General features: G+C 39.4%; 1 protein-coding gene across 1 annotated transcript; it reads left to right on the top strand.

Annotated features, from left to right (window-relative positions):
- Window positions 1–131: 131 nt before the first annotated feature.
- On the top strand, window positions 132–21,609 carry SANBR (SANT and BTB domain regulator of CSR). Its single transcript, XM_041474007.1, has 21 exons — window positions 132–267; window positions 3,150–3,315; window positions 5,193–5,379; window positions 8,508–8,601; window positions 9,593–9,831; window positions 11,134–11,192; window positions 11,820–11,980; window positions 12,804–12,890; window positions 13,008–13,118; window positions 14,848–14,971; window positions 15,144–15,296; window positions 15,480–15,715; window positions 16,092–16,191; window positions 16,662–16,694; window positions 17,316–17,415; window positions 18,407–18,501; window positions 18,621–18,649; window positions 18,746–18,819; window positions 19,457–19,545; window positions 19,907–19,998; window positions 20,408–21,609. The coding sequence occupies exons 2-21, from the start codon at window positions 3,166–3,168 to the stop codon at window positions 20,442–20,444; spliced, it is 2,250 nt and encodes a 749-aa protein (XP_041329941.1). The 5' UTR covers window positions 132–267; window positions 3,150–3,165; the 3' UTR covers window positions 20,445–21,609.
- The last annotated feature ends 787 nt before the right edge of the window (window positions 21,610–22,396 follow it).

Raw genomic sequence — 22,396 nt, 5'->3', positions numbered from 1 at the left:
TGCGCCCGGCGCGGGGGGCGGGGCCTCCGAGCCCGCCCCGCGCCCATTGGCGGAGGCCGCCCCCCCCTCACGGCGGTCCCGCCCCGCCCCTGAGGGCGGTGCCGGCAGATGAGGGCGCGGCGGGTGCGGACGGGGCGCCCGCGGGTCCCGCTCGTCCTGCGGTGGAGCTGAGCCCCCGTCCCGCTGCTGCTGCCCCGCATCGTCCCAAGGAGGAGCCCCCCGCACGTCCCATCCCGCCCCGCTGGCTCCGCGCCTGGGAACCGCCAGGTAAACCCGGGAGGGGTCCCGGGAGAGAGCGCCCGGGGGGCCCTCAGGGTCCCCGCTCTGAGGTTGCTGCACTTGTAGGTTGTCTGAGACGGGCTTTTATATTTTTAAATTTAAACGCTTTGTAATTTTTAACATTGGCTGGTACGCGGGCAAGCAGCAAAGTTGCTGTTGTTCCTGTCCGCCGCCTCATTCTGCACCATCACTTCCTTGCGTTCCAGGCTGTGCATGGAAACCTCGTGCCCATCCCACCATCCTCACCTTCCCTCAGGCTCTGCCCCTGCCAGGGGCAGTAATGCTTCCTTTCTGCATTAATGGTTTGCTTTAATTCATAAAAAAAGTCCAATCAGATTGTGTGTTTCCATAATGAATCAACTCTTGGGAATCCTTTGCACCGCTTGATTTGGAATTCTGAGTATTAATAGGAATTTCTGTTCTCACGTATCTTTCTGTGTTGTGCATCTCAAATGAGTTGGTCAGAGTTAAATAATTTGGAAACTTTTTTTTTCTCCAATTTTCATAGTTGAGGAAGGGGTTAACATGAGCTTTCCTTGCAGTAACAGAGTGGAGAGAATCTGTAGAAGTTGCTTTTTCTCTTAAGAATATGCTTTCTTACAGGCTTTATGTTGCTGCTTTTAGAGAGCTCTTGCATGAGACAGAATCTTGCTTCTGTCTTTATATTTCCAACAGGGTTTCCTAAAGGACAAAAAAGCAAATATTGAATGTCATGTGTAAAACTGCACAGAGGAGTCCCGTGCTCTTTGCAGAATATAAATAAAAATATTTCTCTATGCCAGTAATTAAGTCTCTTCCTTCGTTTGTCTTTGCAGTAATAATGCCATACAGAACTGTATTTTGATGTGCAGAATAAGCAAATAAAGAAACCTTTATTGAGAGACAAAGACTTGATTGTCTCTGAACGTGTCATCACGTTTTAGAGCACCTGTCATCCCTTCATGCTCGGGCTGCTTCATGGTCCACAGGGTTGATTTGTAATAAACTTGGTACCACTGAAGCACTCAGAGTTTTTCCCTGTAAATTACATGCTCCTTTTTTTTTGCCAAAAAAAAGTTTTCCTTCTCTCTTCCTTTCTTTCTTTGATTGCCCAATGTAATCATCCCACCCTCAAAGTGGTGATTTGTGGAATACTGACATTGCTGGTGATTCTACTCGCATTAAGCCTATTTTATGGTGGGAAACCAAGGGATTATAATGCTCCATCATCTACTTATCTCATCCAAACATATTTTTAAACCAGCTGCTCCATGTGCACGAGCTAGCACAAGAAGTCAGCCTTGTGTTTCATAAGCACTGGGCTTTGGCTCTGGTGCTGACCTGCCCTGGCCGGGTTATTTCTCCTCCTGACAGCAGAAAGAGGAGCTGTTCAGGGCTGGGGTGTGATTGGTACTGACATCTGTGTGCACACTGACAGAGAGAGGTCTGCACCACGGAATCACCACAGTGACACTGCCTCCAAGTGCTCTCAGGGGTAAGGACACAGGGGCTGAGCCACTTTCACCTGGCAGTGGTATCTGTTCTACTCGGAATTCCGGGCTCCTGGAACCTGTGAGGACCTTTCTCTTTTAAAACTGGCTGTTTGGCATATTTGACAGCAGATTTCATTTAGATAGAATTGCTGAAATTGCACGAAATGCTCTACAGGACTTGTCCTCTGTTTTGTGGCTTTTTAACCTTCTTTTTAAATCTCATGGCTGTGGGAAATCAAAGAATTCTCTCAGTGGGTTCTGGGTTTTTTTCCTTCTGATTGAATTCAGCTGCTCTTTGGAGAGGATGAAAGCTTACAGTTACCTGCTGCTGTGATTTCTGTTTCTACCAACAAAACAAGCAGAAAAAAGGGCTGGAACAGCTTCTAGAGGGAGAAAAAACAGGGCTATTTTGTGCATTCTAAGCATCTTTTCTTTTAGGAAGAGGGTGGTGTAAAAGAAACATCTATGTGTGGTATGCTTTTAGTAACGAGTTATCAGGTGTTATCTAGGTGTATTTTCTCTCAAATTCCCTATAATTGTTGCTTTTTAACTCAAAAACTTGTGTGTGGCTTTTAAGTTCTGTTATTAAGTGTTTTTATTCTGAGCTCTTTGTCCGTGTTTTACTTGAACATGAAACTCTTAATGCCCACAGTTCTTTCCCAGCATAGACTAAATCAGTACTTTGGACTTTTACTCTGTTCCCTGGTGCTATACAGAAAATCCACCTGGAAAAAGAAAAAAACCCCAAACAAATGAAATGTAATCCTGTTTTATAATGTGTTTTCTGCTGTCTTTATATGCTTTGTGGTGTTTGGAGCTGCTCATCCTGGCTAATAAGGAGTTGGGGATGTCAGGTGTTGGGGATGAGAGTTGAAGGAGATTCAGATGTGGTTTTCTGGCTCCAAAGTGTTGATGGCCCTTAAATTGGTGTCCTGATTTGGCTTCCAAATAATGGCACTCAGGTGTGCTGAGCAGGTGGGCAGAGCAAGAGGAGAGCAGAGCTGAGAATGGAAGGTTTGTGGGGACAGACAAAAGTATTTGAACGTGTGTAAATTTGCATTAAAATGCTCCTCTGTAACTTTGGCTGTTTATTCTGAGATTTGGGAAGCCTTTCTCTTGTGTTGGAGGCCTCAGAAGTGTGATTTCCCCTCTGGAAACAGGCAGCTCAGAGGAAAGGTGGATAATAGCTGCTGCTGCTCTTGGGTTTGGTGTGCTTTGCACATCTGCTTCTCCCTCAGGGTTTTGAGAATATGTAAATTTTTTTTAAAAAGCCTCAGTACTTGACTTTAATGCTGTGGTAAACACTTTCCCCAGTAATTTATGGAGTGCTGCAGGTAAAGTAGATCAAGCTTTAGCAAACCATGCAGTGAGACTTGTTAAAATCTCTTTCTCTTCTAGGCTCAAGTAGCCAAAGATGAGTCGTGGATTCTCAGAAAACAATAACTTCCCCTATGACAACAACCAAATGGTTTTGGATATGATCCTGTGTTCCCTAATTGGTGTTCCTCAGCCTATCAACTGGGACAGTGTGGCAAGGCTGGTTCCAGGATACACATCTAAAGAAGTGAGTTCACTAATAAAAGAATTCATATGATTTAAGTAATGCTTTATGGATAAAAAAAACCAAAAACATTTCTTGGGGGAAAGGAGGGAAATTGAACTTAATGTTTTTTTTGGATTTTTTTTCCCTAAAGTAATTTGCACCTAATTGAAAATGTTAAATGAGCAGTAGATTGAAAAGAGGTGGGGGGGTTTTGTTTTGTTTCTACAGAACCTGAGCATTGAAATTGAGAAATGCATTCTGCATTGTATTTAATTAGAACTTATAAAGAATAAAAATGAAATTTACTGGAAAGGAAAAATTAAAAAGTGGAATTAAAAAAAGGTAGAAGTGCTACTGCGTTCCAAACTCCCTAGCTAAGACTTGGATGGAAAGGATGGCAGTACCACTAACCCCATGCAGGTTGCAGTGTCCTTACTAGGGAACATAATAATTCTCTGTGTGTGCTTTTACAACTCTAAACGAGGAGGGGTTACAGATCTCTATTGGATAAGGAGTGCAATTGCTTCTTTTTTGATCCTGCAAGGAGTGGATTTTTCTTTCTTTGGTTGGAGTAGAGTTGGAAGAACCTCTGTATACTTCTCTTTCTGGATTGCTGAATTTCCTGGTGAAATGCTCCTTTTTTAATAAAAATTTTGACTTTTTCATTTCTGAGAGGGTGTAAGCTAAGAAAAGAAAATGTCTTTTGCCCTTGTGATTCAGCAAAGCTGAAAGAAAACAAGACAGTGGTCTTGGCTTTCTTGCAAGCCTAATCAAGTGTGTCAGCTCCCATTTATAGCAGTGCTGTTGGGCGTTGCTGTAACCTTGTATTTTGAACATAAAAATGAAGGACTGGGTGTAGAGGCTTCTGTGGAGTGTTGCTGCCTTTCAAGTTCTTGGCAGAGGCTCGGGGACGTCTCTATTGTTCACCTTTCAATGTGCAGACAGCACTGTGCATGTTAAATAAAACAATATCAGTGAGTCCTCTCCTCACATTAATTCATATGATTGATTAGTACATGTCTGATTACTCTGTTTTTACAGGACTGAATGTCTCAAATATGTTAAGGAGTCCCTGCTTAAGGCAGTTGGATAAAAGCACAAATATCTCTTTATTTGTCTCTTCTGTGTATGTGACTGGCATCCCAAATTTGAGACACTGTGAATATCAGAAGGATGTCCCTGTGTGCCCTTGGCCCAAGGGGCACTGGCATGACATGTCTGTTAACTCAACCCTAAATAAATAAATAAAACCAGCTGCTAATGGAGCCCCACACCTGTGTCACAGGAGGAGCACCTGCAGGATTAAATAGATTTAGATTTGTATGTGCAAGTTACCTCTGTGTAGGACTTTTCTGAGCCAAACCTGTAATTGGGATGGTGTTGGTACAAATTTACAGAACAGAAAGACTTTCTAGTTCATCAAAAACAGGGGATGGGAAGTTTATAGAATTGCACTGGAAAGCAGCAGTCCCTTTTGTCCAAATTGGAATGGAAGTCATAAGGTAAAAGAATAATAATTGTGAATCAATTTATATAGCCACTCTTAATAACACTTGACCATGTTTATGGTGGAAGAACTAGTTATGAGAATTCAGACTCTCCCCATAATTTTCACTTTTGAAAACTGGGCTTAAAATCACAGGGTTTAAGGAAATTCAAGTTGAAATAGGTTGTATCTAATTTTTTCTCTTTCTATTAGGATCATTAATTATGGTAACTTACTTTACTGTGTGTTTATGTACTTTTTTGATACCACTAAGTAGGCAGCATTTATGAGTTTGATATCAGTAACTATTCACATGCAAAAATGTGCAATACAGTCTCCATCTCAAATCATAGTTATTAAAGATGTGCTGAAAGCTACTGCTTCATTGTCCTATCATTTAATCTTGTGACAGTGTGCAAAAAGGTTTGATGAGCTAAAAAGCAGTGGAAGTTCACCTGTTGACAACCAATATAATCCCCTGATGGCTGCTGGTGGGAGTCCTGTGGAGACTTTAGCTACGTACATCAAATCCTCCTTGCTCGATTCACAGACAGAGTTTCAGGAGCCTGCTATTGGGCAGGATTCCATTACTATAACTGGTATGTTTTTAGTCATTCTGACCTATATTGGCTTTGATAATCAGTGTGTGCATGCTTCTGTCCTGAGTGGTTAAGTCCACCCAGGAATGACAGTCTTTGGAGGGTTAATTATGAATATAATGCATACAACAAGGCACTTGCCATTAGTTTAGTTTAAGAATCAATGTTTGCTTGGGTTTTTTTGGTAACTTGTCTTCCAAGAGGCATAAACCTTTCTGCTGAATTCTGTTTGGGAATTTTGGTGGTGTGCTGTTAACCTTACAGCCATTTGAAGTTACGTTTAGCAGCATTATTAAAATAACTGGAGGGTATTGTGAAGAAAAGCTGCAGAAAGCTGAGGAGGTGATCCCTTGAGGGCAAACCTTCCTCTCCCAGCTACAAGCCCTGTCTTTGCCATGGCTATCCAGAGGAGTTGAAGCAAAATGTATCTTATTTTTGCTTCAGGGCAATCTTGAGATGACATAAAATGTGTCATGGTCAATTATGTGTCCCAGCAATTATTGGGCAGAAGAGGACCAAACCCAATAGTTGTAAATTCAATCATAGCACAATTAAATATTGTTAACATTTCCTTTCATACTACTTCTGTTAGAAGTTGTAATTAAATGTATGTGAGTTATTCTCTGATTTTCAGTACAGAGATGTTCCAGACTTTAGAACTTGATAAATGTATTTGCACAAGAAATTTGCTTCAGTGATGAATAAATAATTTCTGTGTTAAAAGTTAAGATGACAGTGAAGCATTTAAATGTGTTCTCTGTTTAAAATGTCCTTCCCTGCAGCTTTCACTGTCCTCTTTGCAGCAGAAAAACAGCTGTTTGACCTTTGTTCAAAGTGTTTTAATAGCTCTAATCAAGGGCTGACACTGGAAAACTGTATCTGGAGTGTCAAGACTGGAAGTGCTTCCCACCAGCTTTCCATTATGTGTTCCATGCCTGATGTGGGATGGATGCTGCTGGCACCCACAGGTCCCTGTTCACAGGATTAGCAGCTCCCCAGGAGGCAGTTAATGAGCTAACTCTGCTTCTAGAACTCCTGAGACAATTAGTGCATGTTTTCTTTCTAACAATGTCATACGTGTAATGAGTATTAATGCAGTCAAGTCCACTAATGTAATGTTTCCTTTGACAAGATCCTGCCCTGAGATTATTCTGTTTTCTTTGTGACTCTGGATAAATCATTTGCCCTGTTTGAGTGTAATTTGTTGATATGAAATTAGGGTAATTAATCTTTTTTTCTCACAGGCTTGGGTGAACTCACCTTCTTAGTATTTGTGAGGCACTTGTGCATTTCAGAATTGGGCATTTGAGACAATCCTATTTGTAAATGTTTTTTTGTTTAAATAATTGCTTCCTAGTGGATTTATTCACGTTAGATTATTGTTAGGATCAAGAGTTTTGGGCCTGTTGGTATTTGTTTGTAGTCATGAGTAACAGAAAGAAAAAGCAAATCAGACCATACTCATTCTGAGCTGGATTCTGGTTTTGGCTGAGTTATAAAAGCTCATTTAATACTTGCTAATTACAAGGCACACTGCTGGTAAGTCTCTCTGATTACATCTCATGACAGTAAAGATAGCCTTTTACCTAAAGGATTTGTTACAAGGTTTCAAAAGTTAATCAATCTGTAAGCTTTGGAGGGGAGGAAAAAAAAAAGATAGGAAGCAATGTGTGGTGAAGTTCAGATGTCCCCATTCATTTGAAGAATTTGCATATTCTTCTCAGCATTATTGCCTTCAATAAATCACTGTGTTCACAATGGACTTGTTAATGTATTTGCAGGCAGAACTCTTTCATACCGTGTATTTCCACAGTCCCTTCTTATAAAACTGACACCTTTGATTCCAGCCCAGGGCTCCCAGCTCGCCTGCAGTGAGGATGGCTGCCCAGAAGCTGTGGCTGGAGCAGCCCTTCCCAAGGTTTTACTGGGAGTGAATCTGTTGAGTGAATCTTCCCCTTCTGCTAACTGTGCTCCCTCTACTAAGGCCTTACTGAGACTTAACTGTGCAAGGCTTTTGGCTGCATCTTTGGAGAAAGTTTAGTTTAGTTTCTTCTGCCTATGGTGCAGTAATTTTGCTTTCCTGAAGGGCAAAACTGCTGTGTTCTGAACCACATCATTTTTGCTGTCAGTGTGCTGTAGTTGTTCAGCTATTAGGTGAAGAGGTCTGTCTTAATCTTCTTCAGCCTCTTACATTACTCAAGAGGGAGATTGTTTCTGGAGCTCCCAGAAATCTGAGAGAATGGCATAACAATGGAAAATCACCACCTCAGGGTTTTCAGTGGAAGACAGATGTGTGCCCGTCCATTGTTTAAAAAAATAATGATCTTTCTGACTTCTAAGCAAGATTATTGAAGTTTCACACTGCAGTAATCCATTCACAGCTGAAATGACAGTCGTTGCTTTAACCCTTGGTCCAGAACTCAGTGGATTTGGTGGCTGAACTCCTGAACCTCACTAGGTTGTTGTGTGCACCTTCCACTGCTTGTAGTACTTTTGTGAAGATGAACTATTGGAAGTGTTTCTGTCCTTTATTCCTGGAACACCCTCAGTGATGTAGCTCTGGGACCAGGCAAGTTTCCTGGTCTGCTTTGTTTGAACATTGTTTGATGTGATAGCTGGTTTAAGTCGCATGTGTGAGAAATTTGGCAAAAACAAACACATCCTAAGAGTCTTCTGTGCTTCTCTTTGGAAGCTGCTTATTTCCAAGGCTGGCACGTGAGGGTAAGGAGTGGCATTGGTCTCAAGTTCTGTCCTGGCAGAAGCTTTGATGTGGCAGGATCTTAGGAGCCATCTCCCACAAAGCAGACCAGGAGAGCTCAAGCAATGGGTCACATTCCCAGAAGAAAGTGCCACAGGCTGAGAGTCTCATGCTCAGTGTTGAGCCAGAAATGATCTGGGTTTGTAGCCAAGTGTCTGGGAAATCCAGCAGTGGTGCTGCTGTGAGTTCCCATGGGTGGCACTCAGAGCAGGAATCTGGATTGTTTAGTAGCCCTTAGGGAAGCAGATTTGCTGCTAGCTGTGCCATTGCTCCACCATGACAGCCATGCTTCAGCTGCATTTCCAAGATGCTGAAGAGCAAAAGATCAGGAGTTTTTGTTCTAATGCAGCCTCTTTTCCTTACATTGAAGGAAGGCCCAGTGCAGCCTCCTCAAGGAGTTGTTCTTCAGAATCTGAGCAAGGTCCTGTACATAACAGTGGAGAAAGCACTGACGAAACCCAGGGGTAAGAAGAGCTTTGTGTGTTTGTTATCTAGGGGATTGTAGAGTTGACAGAAAGATGACTAAATTACTGAAATTTATCTGCTACCAGAAAGAAAACAGCTGGAAGCAGCCTAATGAATGCTGTAAGAAATTTGGAAACCTTCTATTGCTGCAGAAGTTTAAGGAGTTGGTTTGAGAATGTCTTGTGTGCAATAAGATATTTATAAATCTGTGTACTGTTCCTCTGGGTGATTGATCACTGCTGTGGCAGAAATGAGAAACATACCTGGTTTTATAAAGGATTGAAACAAGACTGATGCTCAATTACACTTTAAAAAATACTGTTGAACATAGATTTGTCCTATGTAAAAGCAGGAAAAGAGCTCTAAATGAAAAATTTTCCCATGAATTCCAGTAGCCATCCAGGTTACTTTTATTCCATCACATATCCCTGTTTTCCACACTATATAATTACACATAGAATAATGTTTGTTTGAAACTTAAGCATCTCTCTATAGAGGCAGCATTTACTGATTCTAGCTTCAAGCATTTCTTAAGAAATAGAGATTTTTGATGTGCAATAAACCAAATCTTAATTTCCACTGGTGAAAATTGCTGTTACTGTCCTTGGTGCCTTAGTGATTTAGGCATCTATATCTGGTTATTATTTGAAGAATATTAAGAAGGGAGAACAAACAAGTTCTCCATATAATTCAAGTAGTATCCTATAACAAACAGGTGACAAAATTGGAGAATAGAGCTAGAAATTTTCTATTTCTGCTCCCTTAATTAAATCACTCTGATTATCTGTAGATGATATGCCTTGTCTTCTATCCAACAATAATTTCTATTAATAGTGAATAGCTGCAATTTGTTTTCCCTCTGTTAATAAAACCCTGTTGATGTCATCAGTGTTGCAATGCATGACCCAGAGTTGGAGATGAGGTCGTTGGGATTTGGTGTCCTGATTGGCTTAGGCTCCTAATTTGCTTTGTGGCTTTTTTCCTCTGGAGGCCGAATATGGTGATCCATGTGTGCGACGAAGCCAAAAACCTCAAAGAAGATTTTGTGTGTCCTCGAGACCTTTTGATTTCAGAGATGAAATACTTTGCTGAGTACCTGTCAGTGGATGCCCAGCGCTGGGAGGAGGTGGACATCTCCGTGCACTGTGATGTTCACATCTTTGACTGGCTGATAAGATACGTCAAAAGGAACTCCAAGGAGTCTGAGGCTGATGAAATGCCCACTTTAGGTAAAAGCAGATCATTTCTTGTAGGTTCATTATGTTCTGTACTAATAGAAGATCAATGGTTTTGGTGCAGTTCAGCCTCAGTCTGTTTCTGGCTGTTGTCAATGATGCCTCAGGTTTAGCTTTTATATTTTTCAGATTCTGTGCTGCTTTAGTGTTTGAGTCTGGGCTTCATATTAGGGGATGGTGAGCTCTCTTCACAGAGTAGGGAGACAAAACAATTCTTATCTAGCTGGGACCAAGGACAAATGATCCAAATCTCAGGCCCAGGAGCACAAACAACGTGGGCTGAAGAGAGAAAAACAGGGATGTGACTTCATAGCCTAAAGCTGTAATTAGACATTGAACTCCAATATGCAAATGGAGCAGAACTGATCAAAGTGAGAGACCTCGTGAGCGCTCGTGCCTTTTGGGACCATTTTGGTTCATCTTGGGTGCAGCCCTGGCTGGGCTCTTGTGCTGCCCAAGGTGGATCCATTGAGGCCTCCTAATAAATCCCTCCTTTATACTTTAGCTCTAGCCTCTCTTCTAGGGCAGCCTGCACAAGGCATCATCAGTTGTTAGCAGAGTGTTGCAACAGAGATCCTCTGGACATTTCAGCAGATGGCTCAGCTTTGCCAGCACTGACAGCTTTGAGGAAACATGCTGAAAGTTGAAGTAATAAAAAAGCCCTAATATATTTTGGGATGTGATGTTTTTAATTAAGGCTCTTCAGACCTCTTCTGACCAAGGACAGAGTGGTAGATTTTAAATGCTGATGATTGGTTTGTTTGTTTCTCCTCTGCTCCCTGTTGGTACAATTGCAATGTTTTCTACAATTTCAATGCAATCCAATACAATGGTAGAAGAGCCTTTGTGGATTTTGAGGCAAGTTTTAAATTTTTTAATGAGCCTTTGCTACCACTTTTTAAAATGTAACTTTCTTCTCTTGGTTTGTTTATAACTTGCAATGTGAAGGTTATGTTGAAAAAATCTCAGCTGGGTGTGATGCCTACAGGTGGAAGTTAATCTTGTGTAATTGTTTAGTCATTGTATCCCTGTGGAGCCTCCTTTTCCAATTTTAATAAGGTTTCCAATTTTAATAATTTTTCCAGGTTATAGTTCTACTCTGGCCACTGAAATGGTAAACTAAAAGTTTATTTCTTAAGATGGTTAAAAGGTTCTGAATACTAGAAGATGGAATGACAAGTTGATTGCTAAAATAATAGCTAACACAGATGCTAAATATGAAGAGAGAGGGATGCAATATGAAATTACAAAAAAAATCCATGTAAAAAATTCCACCTTTGTTCTGTTGCCTTCTAGAACCATCAAATGTCATCTCAATCCTTATTTCTTCTGAGTTTTTGAAGATGGATTCATTAGTAAGTATTGAGAAAGATTGATTTTTCTGGCATGAGGGCACAGTTAATTACCAGGTGTCTTAGCAGCTGGTTTGTTGTGCTTTGGCCCTTACATAAACAGGTGCTGCAATGGGAACATTTTGAGATTTTTAACACTTCTATTCAGTGCAGCAATCCAATATTTGCAAAATCTCAATGCAATAAAACTTAGAGTATGTTATTTCCAAATTTGATAGTGTGATCTAGAGTGCTTGTTTTATATCCTTTTCTACGTGAATGATATGTCTGCAGTTTAGGATCTGATTTTCCAGCTCTGTATAAGGAATAGCTGCTGACTTTGTTAAAATGTTTGTCAAAAGTTCTGTCATTGGGATGGCCCACAGCAAAGCACAACTGTTGAAGTTGGGATCCATGTGTGTTGTGGTTCTGTTTTAACAAGCAACTGGAAAGTTACTGAAATTTTTGGAGGAGATCATAAACTAAGTCAGGTCATTCAGGATCAACTTTAGGCAAATCTGAGGCTTGTTTTTTATTTTGAAGTCGAACTGAAATAGTTTTCCAAAACACCACACTTAAAAGTTTTGAATCAAGTAGTATGGAGGCTTTTTGTCCAGAATTCCTTAACATTCATATTTCTATTTTTCCTAGGTAGAGAAATGTATTCATTATTGTCACCAAAATATGAATGCTATTGTAGCCACGCCATGTAACATGAACTGTATCAACGCTAATCTTGTTACACACATTGCTGATCTCTTCAGGCACAATGAGGTGGAAGAGCTGAAGGACAAAAGAGACAAATTTAAGAGGTAACTTTTTTGCCTTGTAATACACTTTTGAAGTGCTGTTGAACTTTGGGATCATATTTCATAACAGCTAAGACTGTGTAGTTTGAAATTATAGATTTTATATATTCTCATGAAATGTATTTTTAATGCAGAATATAATGGTGTGACTTCAGAACTTTATATTAAAATTATGAGCAAAGAAAAGAGCTTTTATAGAAAATGAGCAAAAGGAGAGGCCACACTAGGAGCATGGCATGGGAGAATTATTCATGAATTTCACATGGGGGAGCAAGGATTAGGGGGAGAAACCTTTTATAGGATGGCATGCTCCTAATTGGTAGAGAATGGTTTGGCTTCAACATCCTGTGAACTTGGATGTTTGGACTTAGAATTCAGGATTGCTGGGAGGCTGAATAGTTGTGCTGGAATGTTCTTTCATCCATCAGGATCCCAGCTTAGTATCAAGATAAGGGCCAATGATTGGAGGGCAGACTGACAGACAAGCAAGGTGAAAGTAAGGGAGGATTTTAGTCTGTAGGGATGAAGGCTTAATCTTAGAATGAAGTGCAGTTTCACAGCAATATTCTCTAATTAAAGGTCTTTTAGTCAAGCTAGAAGCTGGTAGTTAATATTGGCAAGCATTTTAATAAAGAAAAAACAAAATATCACTTTTGTCACACTTGTGTAAAAATGAGATGGACAGGATAATTTAAAGGAAAATGATATTAAAAGCTAGGTTCTGTGAGTGACTTTGCTTATCAGACTGTGATTGTTAATCTCACTATACATAAAGCAATTTTCAGGGTTTTTTCTAATGGGTGAGCTGTGTTGCTGTCATTAATAGTAAACTTTTCTGCAAGAAGATTGAGAGACTGTTTGATCCGGAGTATGTAAATCCAGATTCTAGAGGAAATGCAGCAACTTTATACAGGTATGGCATTTTTATATGGCTGCTTCAATAGCAAGGAGAGCCCCTGTGTTCAGAAGCCCTGCTCTTACTCCAATGTTTTCTTTCCTTCTTTCTCTTTTTATTTTTTTTTCAATCTAGGTGTTGTTTATGTAAAAAGTTGCTAACCAAAGAAACTGAAAGGAGAATTCCTTGTGTACCAGGAAAAATCAACATAGACCAACATGGGAATATTGTCTATGTTCATATAAGGTAGTGAATTTGTACATACATAAAATGTTTTTCAACTCTGATTTTGGGTGATTTTACAAGTACTACATACTCAGATATGTTACAAAATTAAATCACAGGTATGTGAAGAGTATATGAAGCACCTCAACTTCTTGTGTTACCTAGCAAAAAATAAAACAGGGGATGTGATTATGATGATGTGCTACTGAAATTCATTCAGTAGTGCTGCTTCTGAATGAAAATGAGAAAACTGCAGCCATGATTACTGGGAGGGCTATTTTTGGCTTGCACTGCTTTAAATAGAAAATACTCAGCTAATTCTTTCATCAGATGGTTTTAAGATGTGTGCAGTTGATGATAGATTGAATTAAATGCTGCATTTCTGCAAGGTTTTTTAGTGAAGGATGGACCCCACTATGCCAGCAAAGAAAGGCTAAAGAGTATTTTCTAATCTGATTTTATACTGTCAAATCAAATGCTCAACCTGCTTAAAGGCTGCTATGAATAAACTTTGCCAGTTGTTTTTCTGTTCCTGCCGTATTTGTCAGAGGAGCTTGCAGGACCTGTTCTGTATGCAAGCCTGATTCATTTGGCACGAATGTTTAATTGAATTCTGTCTGTCTGATCCATGGCTGTGAACAGCTGGATTCTCCTGTTAATGAAGATCAGTCCATGATCAGCTGCAGTTCCCTCCCTCCCCACATGCCCATTTTAAGGGGGATAGTGGGAGATTAATGACAGCAGACCTTTCTCATCAGATCCATTTTGTTCAGAACAGCCCAAACAGTTCCATGTAGCTCTCACCAATTATTCCAAGGTGTGGAGTTAAGTTCTGCCTAACACCTACTTACAATCAAATCTTGCACCCCTGTCCTGACCTATTTAAGATCATTGGTGATTAGTCATGTAAAATTCATTAACTGTATTACTTCACTTAAGCTGAGTGTATGTGGCTGCTCTGCAATTCCCAGCAGATAAATGTGCAGGACTTTAAAGTTACTCAGAGGATTATCTAGATTCTAATTATTTGCCTAGTGCTACTTGTGATGCTTTGCTACACAGAATATGTTTACTGAGAAGTGATGCCTGAATTCAGGCTCAGGAGCTAATACAGTTCTATCTTTAATGATTTAAAAATATGTTCCTGTTTATTGGTCCTCTAGTGGTGCCTAGAACTGACTTCCAACTGGATGTGCTGCTTGCTTAGTCTAGGCTAGGCACACATTTAACAAAAATGGTTCAGGCCAGGGCTTAACAATGGGAGGGAGGAAATTTTATCTGCTCTTTCTAAAGATAACAAGCCCCACTGCAACTTGCACATTCTCTTTTGAATTCTGAAGAGATGTGTCTCATTTGATCACAAGGAAGGAACAAAGTCCTGCATTTTTAATACTAGAACTGCTAGGTATGTACCTTCATCAAAAGGGAATGAGCTTGTGTTTTCAAACTGTGTTTCTTAGATATTGTTGTGTTGCAGATAGAAGATATTTATCTTAGCTTGTTAATTTGCAGTATATGGATCTTGAGGTGAATCAAGCTGTAACTCTTTGCTATGGGTGAGTTCTGGATGTTCTGAAAGAATAAAGTTTCCTCTGTCATGCTCTGAATTTAGTAATTATTGTCTGACATTGTATCCCTCCTGTTGTAACTACTGGAGGCTTTTTACCAGTGTGTTTTCTGCTCTTTCTCCACCTTGTGGTCCTGGTGGCAGGATCAAAACAGAGTCAAGACTGATGTTTTGCTTTTTCAGAGACAAAACCTGGGAAGTGCACGAGTATTTAATTGGCCTTCATGAGGAACTGAAGTCCTGGCGGGATGTTTACTGGCGTCTTTGGGGGACTGTCAACTGGTTGACCTGCTCAAGATGTAACCAGGTTAGGTAATTTCACTTTGGCTTGTGGTGGGTGACTTTTGGGGGGTGAAGCAGGGATTAAAACAGCTTGGATAATATTTGGTAATAAAGATAGGCACACGTTCTTTACAGTGCACAAGTTTTACTTCCATAGGTCGTCTCACCTCTCACTCTCTGTCTTTTTGCTGCTGTAGTCTTTCCTGTGCACTGAGTTCTCCCACTGCCAGTACCATTCGCAGCCAGTTCTTTATCCAGGTGTAGCAAGTGCTCTGGGCTCGACTGGCACAGGAGTGTATCCCTGTTGTAACCAAAAAGTTCTTCGGTTTGACCCTACAACCCTCCCAAAGGTATTTCAGCTCTCCTTTAAAGAGCAAAGCACGTGGTGGGGTGGGAAAAAATATGTTAGGAAAACAGATCTTTTTCCAAAATTAGGATTGTAATTCAGAAGTTGAACTTACGTTATTATACTGACTGGAATCAGTTCTTCCCATCAACTCCAACATTTGATCTTCTGCCTCATTTTATTGCAGGGCTGCAAAGTGAGGGATCATGTGGTGGAGTTACCTCCAGAAAGCAAAGATGGGGATGCTTTGCCATCTCAAAGCAAAGATGGGGATGCTTTGCCGTCTCAAAGTGAAGAGGGGGATGCTTTGCCGTCTCAAAGTGTAGAGGGGGATGCTCTGCCATCTCAGACTGCTCAGATCTTGAATGATCTGCTGCACCACAGAGATGTTATAGTTGTTCCTTTCACTAAGGATGAGAATAGGTAAGAACATTGTATTGTGTTAGTGAAATAACTTAGCCCTCAACAGTGAACACGTGTGCTTGTTATATTGGAGTTCTCTGCCATTTCAAAATGAGTCATAGGTCTTTCTAAGGGTGACTTATTTTTGATTGTTTACTTGGAAATTGGGAAGTGAAGAACAAGTACTTTCTCCTTTCACTTTTCAAGCAGGCTTTTAGTCACTCAACCTCTATAAACATTCACTGCTATCTTTATATTTTAATGTATTGCTGTCAAGGTGTTATGTGTCTGACTCAGAGGTCTGTCTGCTCTCTTGGTACATGTCCAGTCAATGGAGACTGATTCAGAAGTAGTAGAATAGAATTATTTATTTTTGGTTTATGTATTTCTCCTGAAGTGATTCTGGTATTGGCCTGGGTGATGACAAAGGCCTTGAATGTGATGTGCTTGTGGAGCCAAATACACCATGGGGCCCCAAAACTGGGGAGATCAATGCTGTGAGTGCTGATGCTTTTCCTTCTTTTCTTCTAATAATTCTTCTTTTCTTCTTTGAAGAAGTTCTTCAACAATTTTAAATAAAAATAAACCCTGTACACTGTTGAAGACATAGGTACAAAATACGTGGTTGGTGAAAAGGCAAAACTTATCCCATGTCTGCTGGAAATATTTCAGTACATAACTTCCCTGTTTTTGATCAAAAAATCAGCTGTAAATATTTTTAATGCTAAGTTTACTTTCACTAAAACATGAATTGACTGCATTTAATTGGTCAGTGGTTTTCAAGCTGCTTGGGTTTGATCATTCCACCAAAATTTGGAGTCCAAGATGGGAGGAGGCCTGGGAGTTACCAGTGTAGAGTGCTGTACTGTAACATACCACTCCTATTTTTAGAATTTCTCTCATTTTTTAATTTGAATTATTATTATTTCTTTAATTTATATGCCCTTTTTTCTCTTTGTGGCAACAGTTTTTGTCTCTGAAGAACTGGACTTTGCAGCTGGTTAGTAAAATATTTGACTAATTTTAAATATTGGATCTTCTGTACTAGCAAAGAACTAGCTTTAATTTTTGTCTTATTTTCTAATAAATGAGACAAAAATGTATTTTTTTGCTTTAATTTGGAGGTTGCAGTATAGCAACAGTTTTTACAAGAAAGTATGGAAAGTGTGAAGTACTACTTTGGCCTTAATAGAAATGAGAAATTCCTTTGAATGTTTTTATAAATGGCAGCAATCCACACTAACACTGCATGCATCAGTTAATATTTTTTTAGGCTGGCAGACACATAAATCAAAATCCAAGGTTTTGAGTATCTGTTTCCCTTGGCTGGTCTGAGGTGCTTCACGTCTTCATTGTTAAGCTTCATCATTTCTCATTACTAGGCACTCATTATCACTTAATTAGGTAAAAGTGTAATATTTAGGTAAATATTCCAACAATGTAAACATCACATTACTGGACATTTCCATAATTCTGTGCCTAGCTCTTAGGAATTACTCATCTTTGGTCACTCAGATAGGGAACTGTGCTGGATGTCAGCACCTGCAAGACAGATTTAATATATCATTTAGTAGAAACCCAGCCTCATTTCTAATCTCTGGCTTCTCCTGGTGTTGGTTAGAAGCAGCAGTCGCTGTTATCTGAAGAGGAAGAGTACACCACGGGCTCAGAGGTCACTGAGGATGAAGTGGGGGATGAAGAAGAAGTGTTCAAGAAACCAGGTACATCAAGTCTTTACAGTCCTCCTTTCTGGAGTTATCAGATAGGGATTTGAGGCAGCAGAAGTCCTCTGTCAGCAGATTTTGAATATTAGGTGATTCAAAAATAAGACCCAAAGTTACTTGAATTTTATCCCTTGTTTTCCTGTGGTTAGATACAAATTACCCCACTGCTCGGTGCCATCAAAAATCACTGGCAAACAAGAAAAGCTGCAGCTATTCATGTCTGAGAAGTCCCTGGAATTATCAAGCACTTATTTTGCAGGAAACTCTCAAATTAATGAGATTTCATGTAATAAATGTTGGAAGAAAAGGCAGCAACTGCATGACTGCTTTTACATGAAGGAAAAAAAACCCTGCAGATTTGTCTTTTGATTACATAGAGGAATGACTGATTAATGTAACTAAAATTGTGTCTGCATTGAAGCTAAGCTTTAGATGATCTGAAAATACTTTAATTCATTTTTCTAATGTGTTAGTGGGTTTAGGAACATGGTAAGCCAAAAGGCATCTTCTCCTTTTCACCCTACTAATGATTCTTTGGAAGAGAGGCTTCCAATGATTTCTTTGTTCTTTTTGTCATTACTCAAAGGGCAATTGGAATTGTACCAGTTAAAAAAAATATATAAATTTTGAAAGAAAATTTTTGTAATTTAAATTTAAACTTGTTTGATCTGATATTGCTCAAAATTTAGTCATTGAATTAATATGGTCAAAAATGTAGCTTGTATGTGCATTAATTTTTAAAGGTAAAAAATATATGCTGTTTTGTGCAATCACTCTGCATTTTAAATGCATACTTGAGTTTCTGTATATTTCTCATAGAAAAGCATTTGAGTACTGTGTGTTAGCGTGCCTGCAACACTAATAAAAGGAAAACAGCCTGTTGATTTACACTATTTGTAAAGAAATAGAGGGGGAAAAATACTTTAGTAGCTCTGTAGTTGAGAAATTCCAAGTATCTGAGGGTATGAAAAGACATTTCTTCCATTAGCAGGGAGAAAGGAGAAATTAAAGAAATCCTACAGGCACCCAAAGAAAGCAGTTTCTTCACCTAGTGTTCAGAAAAGGGAGAAGCCATCTGATAAGGTAAAATCACAGCTGTGAATCCAGGCTCTCTGGCTGCCTTAAATAGTGAGGAATTTGCTCTAAGTTTTGGACTTGGCCTTAGAAAACCACATTAAATCTGTTTTTTTTTTCTTCAACAGTCAAGTTCCCGAGATGCTTCTCCGTTCATGTAAGTAATTTTCAAAGCCCTTGAGAACACATTTTAGTATCTCCCTCCTTTGAGCTGTTCCTGATAACGGGATGTGTGTGCACCTTTCTCTTGCAGTGTGAGCATGCAGCAGAACAAATGGGATGCCTCCAGGTCCCTGAGATACAACCAAGATGCTCAAAGAGAAGATGGTCTGTTCCTGCATGAGTTTAGCTTTCATAAAGTTAACATTATGCAAAGGAAATGATCCAGCTAATTTTCTTAAAATTCAGTTAGTTACATCCCTGTAGGGTGAATTTAATCTCATACAGCAGTGGGATTTGGGGTGTTAGTGTGATTTGTGTGCTTTATTTGGAATGTCAGCACAGAACCTACAGAGATTATAGTTTGTCATCTCATGATTATAAAAGTATGCAGATATATTTTCCTGCATCCCTCTTACATTTGTTGTCTGTGCAGATAAACAGAGAAACATCCACTTCCATCTCTTTCCCAGTCTCTGTGACTAAAAATATTCAGAATTGGGTTAATTTGTTCTGCCTTTTTTAATCTCTCCTGAAACTCTTGTGCAATTTTGCTGTTTTAAAAACTTCTGCCTCCAAACCATTTCCTGAGATTTTGATCTCAGTGTAAGTGCTTCAGGCTGATTCTGGTATCTGCCAAAGCTGCTGAGGCTACATCAGGGTTTAGGAGCTTGGCTGTTCAAGATTTTTTATATGAACTGAAAAAAATTACAAATCCAGTATCACTAAAGTCTGTGTCTAATCCTCCTTGTGTTCTGTAGCAATGAAAACCTTTGTTCTAAATATCCTCTCTTACTTCTGACAGATCAGAGAAGAATGTCTGAGATCACAGGGCACTTAATAAAAATGAGACTGGGAGACCTTGATCGAGTCAAGTCCAAAGACAGCAAAGAAGTAAGATTTGTCCTGGCAAAATGTAGTGTTTGCAGAGTTGAAGTGAGCCTTGGTTAACAAAAATATTAAATACAAATAAAAGCAACATCTATTCAACACTTAGGCTAAAGAATGAATTTCATCAATCTTAATTTTGTTCCAAGCCTGATTTTTTGAGGATTGGAGTTTAAAATAATTAAAGTTCACTGCTTTTAAAAACTGCTCATGGAATGTAGAATGGGTATAAAAAAAACAGTACTGGGTTGTGATAATGGACAAAAGTATGCCATAGATTGTGCTGAATATTAGTGATATTTTTATGGAAAGTCACTGATTACATTGAAATCATGTCAAAACCTGGTTATTTTTTTCTGGGTTCCAGTATGCAGGAGGCATTTATTCTAGACTTGAAGCTCAGATAAAAGCCTCAGCACAGGTCAGTGCACGACAAAGCAATGCTGAGAAGAATCCCAGGTAAGATTTTAAAATATGAGCAAGAAAAACTCCTGGGTTTTGGGAGTGTGGGGTGGTGAGTTTTAAAGAAACATTTTAAAGAAAAACATGCTTCATTTCACACACCTATGGATCAGCTTCCACCAGGTTAAGCATATGAGGTGCAAAAGCTTCCCTTGGTCTCCCAGGAGAGGTGGGATAATGAAACTCTTGGAGCCGTGCTGGGGGGAGGTTCACTGCAGCTCCAACATCATTTTCTTTTTGGGAAATTACAGAAAACCGGAAAAGTGTTAGCCAAGACTTTTAGCCTGTTCTTTGTCCACCTTGTAGAACAAAACCAAAAAAACCCACATATCAAAAACCTGCATTAATAGTGTAAAGAACCTTATATTTATAATGTGAATATGCTTGTCATGTGTTTTTAACCCAGGTCAAAAACCCGTTTTGGTCAAGGCCGTCCAACATAAGGAGTCACGGACACGCTTTAGCCAGAACTCATTACTGCTTCCTGAAACTCCACTGCACTCTGACATATGGACAATGCACATCTCTGAAAGCTTTCCAGTGACTTATTTATTACTTTAAGCCTTGTAAATTACTTTGTGCTATAAATGAATGCAAACCCAATAAGGTCTGTACTTATTTTAATTGTAAATATACTATTTGTTAAAGTTAAATTTAATTGCTTTTTTTAGGCTATTGCGTTAAGTTGCATAGAAAATATTTTATAAATCTACAAAATTAAATTATCAGACTAACTTTATTTAACTTTATTTATGGGGGAAGAAACAAATATGCCTTTTGGTATGCTAGAAATACTGAAAAGGAAAAAGCAAGACTACTGAATTCTGAATGCAGTCAGCAGCATTAACCCAAGTCTCCTTGTGTATTTATATTGTGTTGTATTTGATGGTAAATTTTAGGTCAGTCTTCTGGGGATTTGCATTTAAAGTCCGTGACAATACCTGTGACTTAGACTAGTTTAAGCAAAATTTTCATGCAGTTCTGAGGCTTCCTTGTGTACATCACACAACTCCCACTCCTCTGAAGGTGGGTAGCAGGTAGAGACTAGACCTCCAAAGATGCTCTCAGTGCCATGATGGTGCAGCACTGCATCTTGCATGTGAGCCACTTGCTTTTCTTGTACATTTAATCTGTACCCATCCCCATTCCTGACCCCTCCTGCACAGGACAGTGCTTTGTTCCCTTCTAAAACCCAAACCTTGTGATGCAAAGCAGTTCTCTCTCTAACTGATGCTATGCCACTAAATTTCTGAGCAGATCTGTTATTAATTCTGCATCTTTCAACAGAGATGCATCATTACAAAGCCTTGTGCATGTAGATATTTTGGGTCTAGTTACTCCCTGAAACCTGCCTGATTAACACTGTTTAGAAGTCAGATGCACTTTCAAGTTCTGTATTTGGAGCAATAGAACACAAATCCAGGGCTACCAAAATGAAGTAACTTGCCTAGAAAATATGTTGCATATTAGTAGAGAAAATGGCAATAATAATAATAATAATAATGATGGCTGAATTCAAGGAAACACGTTCTGACTTTTTGAAACAGGTAGAAAGAGAGCTCAGGGAAAGCTTATTCCAACTCCTGGCTGTACAATAAATTGTGAGTTTGGAATTAAGTCAGCAAGTTCCTGGGTGGGAGGGTGGGGTGGGGTAAGGAGAGGGACATAATTTTTTTTAAATGCTCTTCTCTCTATTTGGGCTTTTTTTTTTGGTCTTGTTTCTTGATGATTTTCAGTAGGTGTTAGAAGACTAGGATAGCAATACTTGAAAATACTGCTGTCAAGGTGGAAGATTTTTATTGAAACAATTAAAAATCAGTGTTACTTGTGTGTTTTGTCCAATGCTGTAGCAAATTTGGAGCCCAGTGAAACCAACAAGCAAAACTGGATTTCAGTGGTTTTGATTTTGGGCAGGAGCTGTAACTTTACAGGAGTGCTTTAATCTGTTATCCAATAAATAAGGTTTTGTGAATGCCTCGAGCCTGTTTGCAAGTACTAATGCAGTTTGAAGCACTTGTAGTCAATGTTGGAAAACTGATTGTTGTTTGTTGCAAGTATTATAAAACCCATCAGGTATGAAAAATGCAGTAGAAAAAGTGTTTTGCTATGATTTTGTGACTTCTGATAGGGGGTTGTTCCAAATTCCCATGGTAAACCTGGGGTGAAAGTTGCAGGCTGCATGTGTGTGTGTTTAGTTTTCATAGAACTACTGACTAGAAGAGAAAGGAAAATTCTGCTGGTTTTGTTCTGTGGGGAAGTGCCAGTTCTTCATGCCAGTATTGTTTCACTCAAAAATATTTTTGAGCCTATACAAATAATATACATGATGTGCAGTGTTATCTTTTTTCCCCATGCCAACCACCTTGAATTTTTTTTCTTGTATTAATTTTGAACA

The sequence above is a fragment of the Pyrgilauda ruficollis genome, unplaced genomic scaffold (assembly GCF_017590135.1).
Source record: "Pyrgilauda ruficollis isolate IOZ18807 unplaced genomic scaffold, ASM1759013v1 scaffold31, whole genome shotgun sequence".
In the NCBI taxonomy this organism is placed as follows: Eukaryota; Metazoa; Chordata; class Aves; order Passeriformes; family Passeridae; genus Pyrgilauda; species Pyrgilauda ruficollis.
This window is presented reverse-complemented; position numbering and strand designations above follow the sequence as displayed.

Bases quoted from the DNA above. Each gene is read 5' to 3' on its own strand.
- SANBR (XM_041474007.1), top strand. From the start codon at position 3,166: ATGAGTCGTGGATTCTCAGAAAACAATAACTTCCCCTATGACAACAAC. The intron at 12,891-13,007 runs GTATGGCATTTT...TTTTCAATCTAG, and splicing joins AATGCAGCAACTTTATACAG to GTGTTGTTTATGTAAAAAGT. The intron at 18,502-18,620 runs GTAAAATCACAG...TTTCTTCAACAG, and splicing joins GGGAGAAGCCATCTGATAAG to TCAAGTTCCCGAGATGCTTC.